Genomic DNA, 11265 nt, shown 5'->3' on the forward strand with positions numbered 1-11265 from the left:
CTAGCTAAGGCTTGGCCATACACAGGAGTTGTGTATGTCACTCATGTAACATGAGCTGTTGTTTTCTGGTTCATTCTAATGGCCTCACAGTATGATTATTATGATGACCTATTGTCAGGAAAGGGTCGTAGTTAAGAAAGGAATAATAGTTGATAGAATTGAGTTATAGGAATGCCTTGTTTCCCATGTATAAGCTGAGGAATATCTCAAGGATAATTTGCTTTTTTGGACAGGATCTCATGTGACACAGGCTGGCCTCAAACTATGTAGCCAAGACTGGGTTTGAATTCCTGATCCTCCTGCCTCTGCTTCCCAAGTGCTGGGAATACAGATAAAATATATTTTTTTAAAGATTTATTTATTTATTATGTATACAGAAGAGGGTGCCAGATCTCATTACAGAGGGTTGTGAGCCACCATGTGGGTGCTGGCAATTGAACTAAGGACCTCTAGAAGAGCAGCCAGTGCTCTTAACCTCTGAGCCATCTCTCCAGCCCCCAAATATAATTTTTTTAAATGGAAAAAAAATAAGAACAGGATTGAGAGGTGGCAATCATGGCTTTAGAATTGGTAATACACTCAGATGTTTTCATCTGGGAGAAATAGTTAACAAATTGACATCAGGACCCAGGGAAGTGAAAACTGCCTTCCAGCCAGGTATAATCTCAGTATTCAGGAGATGGGGCAGGAGGATCAGACAGACTTCAAAACAGTATTGGACCATAACCAAAAACAAAACCCTCTCCCCCCTCCTATTGTTTTCTAGTCATTTAGTAATTTAATCGTTAGTCTGTTTTTCCTTTATACATAAACAAGTATGTGTATGTATGCAGACGTATCTGCTTCACTTATTTATTAAATCAGTGCCCTCAAGAAAAAGAGAAAAGTGGTGGTGGTGATGTACGCCTTTCATCCCAGCACCCAGGAGGCAGAAGCAGGAGGATCTGTAATCTGTCTGCTGATTAAAATATGTATCCAGTTTGAAGTGAGAAGCCACAAAAGTCTGGTCAATAGTTTATTTAGGGTGCAATGGAAAAATGAACTTAACTTGAAGTTGGCACCCAGCTGGGATGCTGATCTTTCTCCCTTCACAATAACATAAAACAACCCTAATATACAGTTTTCTTGCCACAGTATTTAAAATATTGAGAGAATTCCAGATTGTAATCAGGGTCTTTTCATATGTCTGTGCAGTTCCTTTTTGTAAAAAACATCTAGGATTTGAGCCTGATGATTCCAGAGTCCATTTTAGCTGTCTTTGTACTTCTAAGAGAGAGAGAGGAGAGAGATTATCAAGGTCCTAACCAGAATGCTCCCGTTCCACATGTGTATGACTTACGACAGACAGAAATTTTCTGCCAAGTAGATGTGGGTGGTTCCTGTTGCTCTATGGCTACACACACATACTCATTAGGGACTCAGACACATACACAATTACACACACAGTAAGGGACTCAAATACATACGTGTCATAGAGGGATAAATACCAGGGACAGTATGCAAAGAGTTAGAGACATCTGAGACCTGATGTAATCACCCTGCTGTCCACTTGGCTGTGTGATCTAAGCAGGTCCCTTTTCTGGGCATCAGTTTTCTGCAGAGTTCATTTGTGACTAAAGGTTGCTTAACATAAGGTTTTCTCTGCCTCTGAGTTACACGCAGGCCTGGCACGTTTCCCTAGAAATGTAGTACAGTGGGATTTTAAGAAATCTTTATTAGGCGTCATGTTACAGGTTCAGTTACTGGTGTGCTGTAAGAATCACTTTCTTGCATTTTCCTTTCTGCTATCAAGAGGGAAGCGTACGCACCTCGGGTATTTTTTGAGGCTTCCAGACCTCCGTGGTTTACTCCGAGATCACAACAGGACTGCTCTGAGTACCTCAGGTTTCTGCTGGACAGGTACAGAGTGTTTTAAACTTCACCTCAACTGCGTCTTCTCTTAGTACTTTAGCTCCACTTAACACTGATTTTAGCCTTAGAGAACATTTTCAGAATTGATCTTCAAAATACCCTTGTGTTACTGCATGTTTTTAAAGTTTTCTTTGTTTCTAGTTTGGTTTTTGTTTTGGATGTTTTCACTTTAAAGTACCTGTTATCAAACATAGTAGAAGATTCATAAAGAGACCCCAGAAAAATCTGTTGAGTCCTCCCTTTTTAAACTACATATCTGTGGGAGCTCAGCTTTTCTTCACATATTTCAAAAGCAGATATCAGGGCCGGGCAGTGGTGGTGAATGCCTTTAGTCCTAGCACTTGAGAGGCAGAGGCAGGCGGATCTCTGTGAGTTCGAGAGCAGCCTGGTCTACAGAGCAAGTTCTAGGAGAGCCAAAAGCTACACAGTAGAAACCCTGTCTCGGGGGGAAAAAAAGCAGATATCGGTAAGAAAGGAAAGGATGCAGTCCAGGTGCCAATATCCAGCTGTCTTCTATGAAGGCAGATGCTTAGAATACTTACAGTGGGTGAAGCAGTGCCATTCATTTTAAAATGTTACATATTAATATGTGATGGATTCATTTTTTAATATATTGTTTTATATATTTTATTCTGTTTTATATAGTAAAGTAAGTCAGTGACTTTTCTGTTGCTTGATAAAATTCCATGGCCAAAATCAACAAGAAGGAAAAGGAGGTTTGGGCTCACAGTTGCAGGGAGCAGACAGTTTATCAGGGCAAAGGAGGCCTGGCAGCAGGAGTGTGAGGCCAGCCCTGCAGAGGGGAGGCAGAGAGAGCAGGAGGTGAGGCCAGGCTAGAAAGACGTGAGCCTCCCTCAGCAATGGACTCCAGCAAGGCTACACCTCCTAAATGTTCCATGACCTTCCGGAACAGCGCCGGCTGGGGACTCTGGTTTCAAAGGATTTGTTTTGTTGTTGTTGTTTAATGAATATAAAAAGGCCCTGAGACCAAAATCTTTGAAGAGCCAATTTATAATTATGAGGGTCTTTGAGTACAGTCAGTGCTTTCTTGGTGCTAGGCTGCCAAGATCTCAAGCACATGGAGATGTGTGTAAGACAGCGTAGCAGCAGCAGCGTGTGTGGTTGGCTACAGTGTGACGTGAGCTGTAGACCAGCAGCACAGAGGAAGTGAAGCGACAGTGTAGAGAAGTCACAGTCCTCTAGGGCTTTCCCAGACTAACCTTCATACCCTTGGTTAAAAGAGGAGAAAATGACTTTAAATTCAGCTTTTTACTTGATTAAATTAATGTTTCTCTAAGCCACCAAGATCTCAAAATGTAAATAACGTGGGATGATGTGCCCTCCTGCAGACTCCATGAAGAAGAAAAGATCTTGCGAGTTCAGTCCTCACATGAGCCTGCCGAAGGTCTGGGCTGCGCTGACACGTCCTTGCAAGAAGTGGCCAGTAAGGCAGCTGCAGTGACAAAGTCTCCTGGCACAAGTGACAGTGAGAAGACGCTGATAGAGAAGATGTTTGGAGGGAAGCTACGCACTCACATCTGCTGCCTGAACTGCAGGAGCACCTCACAGAAGGTGGAGGCCTTCACAGACCTCTCCCTGGCCTTTTGTCCTACCCCTTCTGTGGAAGACTTGTCTTTTCAAGACCCAGCTTCGTTACCCAGTGTGCAAGATGATAGCCTAATGCAAACCAGCGTGGCTGACCCCGAGGAAGAGCCAGTAGTTTATAATCCCACAACAGCTGCTTTCGTCTGTGACTCCATTGTGAATCAGAGAATGTTAGCCAGTCCTCCTGTTGAGTTTCACTGTGCAGAAAGCACTTCTGTCCCTAGTGAATCTGCGAAGATCCTCGTCAGTAAAGATGGACCTCAGAACCCAGGAGGTGAAGCCACACCTTCAGTTACTGACTTACTAAATTATTTTTTGGCTCCAGAGATTCTGACTGGGGACAACCAGTACTATTGTGAAAACTGTGCCTCTCTCCAAAACGCTGAGAAAACTATGCAAATCACGGAGGAGCCCGAGTACCTTATCCTTACGCTCCTGAGGTTCTCGTATGACCAGAAGTACCATGTGAGAAGAAAAATTTTAGACAATGTGTCGCTGCCACTGGTTTTGGAGTTGCCAGTTAAAAGAACTGCTTCCTTTTCTTCCTTGTCAGAAAGTTGGTCTGTAGATGTTGACTTCGCTGATATTAATGAGAACCTAGCTAAAAAACTAAAGCCTTCTGCAGCAGAAGAAGCTTTCTGTCCCACATTAGTGCCCTACCTGTTAAGTTCTGTTGTCGTGCACTCTGGGGTGTCCTCTGAAAGTGGACACTACTATTCGTATGCCAGAAACATCACAGGTACAGAGTCTTCATACCAGATGTGCCCCCAGTCTGGACATCTGGCATTAGCACCCTCCCAGAGTTGTTTACTAGGGGGAGAAAGCCCCAGTGCAGTCATTGAACAGGACTTGGAAAATAAGGAAATGTCACAAGAGTGGTTTTTATTTAATGACAGCAGGGTGACATTTACTTCATTTCAGTCGGTCCAGAAAATCACAAGTAGGTTTCCAAAAGACACCGCTTACGTGCTGTTGTACAAAAGACAGGGCAGTGCTAATGGCCTGCACAGTGACAGTCCAGCCAGTGGTGTCTGGGTCAATGGAGACCCGCCACTACAGAAGGAGCTGATGGACGCCATAACCAAGGACAACAAACTGTACTTACAGGTGAGTTGCAGACCCAGGGGTCACTTCCGGACAGTGGTGAATAGTAGGAAGCTAATCTGTGCTCTCATTTTACACTGGGCACATTTTCCAGGGATACTGAAGCTTAAGTCTGGATTTATATATTTCAACTCGCTGTAAATGTAGTGTGAAAGGTGCCAATTATATGCAATATAGAAGACTTTGTTTTTAACTACACAACTCTGCCTCAGTGTTTATAGCTGCAAAAGATGTCATTTTAATTAGAAAAGATTGTACAATCGTGCCATACAGAAACAGGAAGTTAGTGGAATGTCAATGTCCTGCTTTCCCTGCTTCTCTCAGTTCCACTCACAGGGAAAGCCGCTGCTAACTCTTCTTCCATTTTATTTATTGTGGGGAGTGGTGCGCTTGTGGAAGTCGGAGGACAACTTTGTAGAACCAGCTCTCTCCTTCTCCCTCTCTGTGGTCTGTTGAACTGACCCCAGGCCTACATAACAGCCACTCTGAGTCACACGCCATCCACACACCGTCACACACACCGTCCACACACCGTCCACACACCATCCACACTCCGTCCCACACACCGTCCACACACCTCCCACACACCGTCCCCACACCATCCACACTCCGTCCCACACACACCATCCACACACTGTCCCACACACCATCCACACACCATCGCACACACCATCCACACACCGTCCCACACACAGTCCACACACCATCCCACACACCGTCCCACACACTGTCCACACACCGTCCCACACACTGTCCACACACCGTCCCACACACCATCCACACACCATCCACACATCATCCCACACACCATCCACACACCATCCCACACACCATCCCACACACCATCCACACACCATCTACACACGTCCCACACACCGTCCCACACACCATCCCACACACCATCCACACACGTCCCACACACCATCCACACACGTCACACACACCGTCCACACACCGTCCCACACACCATCCCACACACCATCCCACACACCATCCCACACACCATCCCACACACCATCCCACACACCGTCCACACACCGTCCCACACACCATCCACACACCATCCCACACACCATCCCACACACCGTCCACACACCATCCACACACCATTTCACACACCATCCACACACCGTCCCACACACCATCCACAGCTAAATCTGATGCTGATTCCTGCAGGGTCTTTTTTATAGTATTTTAAGGAAAACATTGACATTCAGATGAATCAGAGGAAGAACTAAAATGAACATGTGAAGGATGTTTGTTCTTTAAGGATCTGCCACAGAGCCAAGGGGTGGTAGAACAGTTACTGAGTAAAAGCTGTGGACCAGAAGTTCCACATGAGGTAAATTTATCTATGAATATATTGTTTTTCAAGAAACTATTTCCTTTAATGTTAATCAGAGTCCTCAAGTGTTTGTCAGATTTTCCAACTTTGTGTCCACAAGAGCCAGCAGGAGCTAGGGGTGGTGGTGGTGCGTGTATGCCTGCAAGCTTAGCACTGAGGAACTGGAGGCAGGGGGATTGCAAGTTGGAGACTGACATGTGCCACATAAGGAAACCCTGTCCCACAAACAGACAAGGAAGGATCAGCAGTAATTTATAGATGAAATTACAGGAATAAGAAGTGGCTAGTTGAAGTAATTTTATGAGCTTCAATAGTAACTTTCAAGTTCTGTGTTTTAAGGTCACAGAACCCGTAAAATATTAGAACAGAAATGAACCATTAATACTGATTTTTATGGGAAAATTTTTTCAGAGGCTTTCAAATTTACTGAATTATAAAATATCCAAAGGATGATATATGATACATTTTAAAGGGGTGTGGCAATGTTCTAGGGTGCTGCAAAATTAATTTAACTTTACAAAATAATTAGAATTTTAGAACTGGCCCGATTAGCATTAATAAATACCCACTCTCAGGGCTTAGTATCCAGGTAAAGGAAATAGGTTGTATCCATCGCTCTCTTCCTGGCCTCGTCCGCTTAACACTGTCAATCACCACAGTGTTCAAAGGTTGGAGAGATGGAAGGAAGAGCTGAGGGCTGTCGCACGGCCCACCATAGCTCCCCCTTCTGAAGGAAACAGACTGATAGTGTTATAAGAGGTTTATCAGATGAGAAAATGGTTTCCAGGCTTGGACTGGCAAGCATGTCTTCTAGCCACAGCTGCTCCCACTTAGAATGCCGTCCAGATCCACGGTTCTTCTGGCTTACCCAATCTCTCTGGCTCCGTGGGATTTGAGTGTGAGCAGCCATTCTTTTCACTGGTCTCTCGGTGTCCAGTCTTACACCCTTCCACATGAATCTGCCATTATCTGTTCACAGGTGCTCTTTGTAAAACTGGGTAATGACCTCTTCTAAATATTTTCCTTTTTTTTTTTTTTTGAAAGAGTGTATGTGTAAACATGTGTGTTGTTCACATGTGGAAGTGAGAAACAGTTTGTGGAAGTCAGCACTTTATCAAGTGGGTTCCAGAGATACTCCAGTCGCCAGGCCATCTCACGTTCCCAGTAGCTAATAATGTTCTAAGAGTATTAGTATTTATTAAGCACCTAACATGTACTTAGCACATAGACAAGTATCTCTGATTCCCTGATAAACATTCTGATAAACTAGTGGGAGAGAGTTATAAGTGCTCCTGTAAAAAGCTAGCTTCATTTTGCTATGAGTGTTCCTTGAGATCTGCCTGACTCGTTAATCTAAGGAAGCAGTAGGGACAATTCAGGCATTAGTAGTGGTTTCTGACCTGTTGTACTCACACACTTCCAAAATGGAGGATAGCTGTTACAGAATTCCATTCTTTTTTTTTTTTTTTTTTTTTTTTTGGTTTTTTTGAGACAGGATTTCTCTGTGTAGCTTTGCGCCTTTCCTGGAACTCACTTGGTAGCCCAGGCTGGCCTCGAACTCACAGAGATCCGCCTGGCTCTGCCTCCCAAGTGCTGGGATTAAAGGCGTGCGCCACCACCGCCCGGCCAGAATTCCATTCTTAACTGTGTTAGAGAGTTTGCAGGCGTTCCCCTGCCTCTGTCGTTAAGTGACATAGTGGCAGTGACTTTCGGGGGCTGTCACTCTACAGTTATGAGGAATTGACCCTCTCTGCCTTGTTTCCTCCAAAGGGGGGTGTGTACTTCATTTGTGTGCTTAAGTGATAACTACTTAGCAGAGATAAATGTCCGTTTTTATTTTATCTCATTCATTCTTGGTTTTTTAAGACAGGGTTTCTCTGTGTATCCCTGGCTGTCCTGGAACTCGCCCTGTAGCCCAGGCTGGCCTCAAACTCAGATATCCACCTGCCTCTGCCTCTCGAGTGCTGGGAGTAAAGGCGTGCGCCACTATGTTAATATTTTCATGTTAATATTTTCAAATGAAGGATTCTTGGTAATGACTAAGATGGTTTTAGAAGATTTGTATATGTGCTGTACTCATCCATTGTATTTAGCTTTTTAATTGCATAGACATTACTTTTAATTTTAGGAACAAGAATTGAATGCTCGAGCCCGGGCCTTACAGGCTGCATCTGCTTCATGTTCCTTTCGGCCCAATGGATTTGACGACAATGATCCACCGGGAAGCTGTGGGCCGACTGGCGGAGGGGGCGGAGGAGGATTTAATACCGTCGGCAGACTCGTATTTTGACCCTGAGAGAACTGAAAATGCATCTGGTTGCAAACATCCAATACTGTGGCTGTTAAATGTCAGGCTGTGACCAATAGCACATCTATCTAACTTTTATTTTTCTTTTCATTAGACCCGAATACTTTAAGAAAACACACTTGGTGGTGGTTTTTATTCTTGAAATACAAAATGCATCATGGGAAAAAAAATCTACCTCTTAAATTTCCATTTGCATTTATGGTTAGATGTGCTTGACCAAAAATGTTGAGAGGAAAAAAGTGTACCTGGTCCCTAATTAAGCTGCATTAAATTTGGTAGAAGGATTTAAATGGTGTATTTTCAGTTTTACTGAACAAAAATCATCCATTTAGCATTCTTTATAAAAGAATTGATGCTAGAAGTTCAACACACACACACACACACACACACACACACACACGTTGTTTTAAGAAAAATGGCAATCTTTGTTTCTGGTAGAATTGCCCCGTTATGAAATTCAGGTCTCTGGAGGCGATGACAGTTTAAACCTCAGCTGCCAGACTTGGGCCTCTGCTTCCGCTGTCCTCGGTGTCGCTCTGAGGTTCGGGAACGGTGTCTTTGAAAGGATTATTTACACACACGTGGTGAGTGAATTCACAGAAGGTGCACGACCCTGTAAGGGCAGTGTTTTTAACCTAACTTTGTAGTCGTTCCCCTTGTCCACGGACTGTAAAATCCTGTTTTAGGGAGTGTATCTCCTGTGTGTTTCAGAGGAGACGAGTCCTGTATGTGCCTTGCAGTACTGTAATTCAAAAATAGGTATCTTTGGCTGAAGGAAGTTTTCTAAAGCAAAATGTTAGGAAATAAACTTTGTGCTAACATTTAAGTTATAATTTTTTAAAGGTATTAGATTTTTTCAGAGGTAAAAGCTGATGGTTCTAAAGCAGTAAGTGTGATGATAAATTTCTAACTCTTAGAAAACGTCTGAGGAAATGGAGCTAGTTTAAGTAAAAAATCTTCAATTGATTTGTTACTTAATCCTCAAAACATTAAACATTGATAACATTTTTAGAGTTGTATATTTGGGATTTTTTTTCTTTGTTTGAGATACATGTCTTCCACAGTTTCTGCTTTATAAAGTACTCAAAATGCCTCACCCCACCATCCCTACTATCCTTTTTTGGTTCTGGGGTGTTTCTTGTTTGGGTGGAGGGGGGAGTTCTTTTTGTTTTTCTTTTGGCCAGGAAACTGGAAACATGTCAGTCCTCCTGGGTCTTGATTATACAGTACTCAAGCCTTGTCCCAAATACTGTTCTTCCTGGCTGTTTTAACATATCCATGACCATATATTGTTCTGAAGATTGGTCACATATTTATTCTGAAAACACTTTAAGGAAATAATGGCCTTTGGTGACTTGAGGTGTATCTTTTTCCCAAGCTTTTGTGGCAGTGATTAAAAACGACTCCTCATCTTCATCCTGCTGCCCCAATCCCAACCTATTTCCAGTCACCAGAGGACTGAAAGCAGATGGTTAGCACTGGCTTCCTCTAGTCCTGAGAGTGATCTCCTGAGTCAGCCCGTGTTCAGTCAGCCACAGGCTGAATGGTAACTTCTAACAGATTCTGTCAGTCTGAGCATTTGCTGAAATTGGATTTTTTAAAACTGGGTGAATGTGCTTCTGGAACTTCCACAAAGGCAGTAGTAAGCCCCCAGTTTTACCTATGACTACCAAATATTTCAAGGATTTTATGTGTGTCAAAACATAATTGTAAATGAGAAAGTCTAAATTCTAGTAATAATACTAGGATTATGCAAGTTTTAGTTGGATAACCAATACCAAAGTTGAGGGCTTTCTTTTAAGATGAGAAATGGCACACACTAATGGTTTGCTGGATTTCATGTGTTTGCAAAGTGAGAAGCCCATTCGGCTGAACTTAATAAGGTGGCACCCTGAACTGCCCTGCCCCTCACCCATCTGTTACTGCTGCCTCATTTATACACTCACACCAGGCCTCTCTGTCTCCTGTACTCCATGTCCTTTCCATGCTCTTTGTAAATGTGGTTGGGATCTCATGCTAAAAGACTGACCAGAGGACCATTGTTATTTCTGTTCAGGTCAGTGCAAGACAGCTCAAATGCAACTAACTGCCCATCGCTGCTGAAGAGTACTGTATTAGGCTTCTCTGTAAACCAACACTTAAAGCCAGATGTGTAAGTCTGTGCTTCTGAAAGATATCTGTTGATACGTTGTAAAGGTTGGCATATTCTTCCACAAAGAACTATGCAAGAAGAAAATGCATGTAGGGCATGGTCTTGCAAGCCCATTGAATATGTCCGTAGTGGGTGCATGTGCAACTCTGACTCCTGACACTTAATAGCCAGTTGGCTCATTTTCCAAGCATCATCTTCCATTTGAATAGCCAGAACCTGTCTGTACCTTAAGATGCCGCTAGAGTCCTTTGATGGAGAGACAAGAGTCCCTCATTGTGTCTTAGAGGTCCTGAGATCCTTCTGACTGTTCTAAGCAGTCCATTACATCACATCTGGGAAGAGAAAAAGTTAGTCTTAAATCTATAATAGCCGTCAGTGTATAAAGGTGCTTGCTGCCGATCCTGAGGACCTGACTTCAATCTTCAGGATCCACATGGTGGAAAGAACCAATTTCTGCTAGCTCACTTCTGACCTCCACACAAGTGCCATAGCACAAGCATACCCACCCACATACATGTACATGCTAGAAATAAAAATATATGATTTTCTTTGCTCATTTATTCTTTTATAATGGTGTTATCTACAAAAGTAGTTCTTTTCACGTACTACCCCTTTAATCCTGTCCCTCTATAAATGAAAATTGGAAGCTTATTCCATGCCCATCACACTGTAAGGAAAAAAGTTGGTAGAGTTTGTCCGGTTACGGGAAGTCACTTCGACATTTGTTTGCTCAAGGTATGTACATTACATAGTTTACTCTATAAATACTCTACATAAGCTCTAGAGCACTTTTTAAGGGAGTGTTTCAAAGGCAATGATACCATACACTTGTATGTAGCA

The 11265-nt window shown here is 43.1% G+C and overlaps 1 protein-coding gene across 1 annotated transcript; it reads left to right on the forward strand.

The window, feature by feature from the left end:
- Positions 1-1757: 1757 nt before the first annotated feature.
- On the forward strand, positions 1758-10981 carry Usp38 (ubiquitin specific peptidase 38; the record flags this gene model as incomplete). The annotated part of the gene is made up of 3 exons (XM_059253167.1): positions 1758-1899; positions 3261-4623; positions 8094-10981. Coding segments are annotated over 3 exons (1667 nt in total), but the record flags the coding sequence as incomplete, so codon positions are not given.
- Between the last annotated feature and the right edge of the window lie 284 nt (positions 10982-11265).

The sequence above is a fragment of the Peromyscus eremicus genome, unplaced genomic scaffold (genome assembly GCF_949786415.1).
Source record: "Peromyscus eremicus unplaced genomic scaffold, PerEre_H2_v1 PerEre#2#unplaced_2916, whole genome shotgun sequence".
In the NCBI taxonomy this organism is placed as follows: Eukaryota; Metazoa; Chordata; class Mammalia; order Rodentia; family Cricetidae; genus Peromyscus; species Peromyscus eremicus.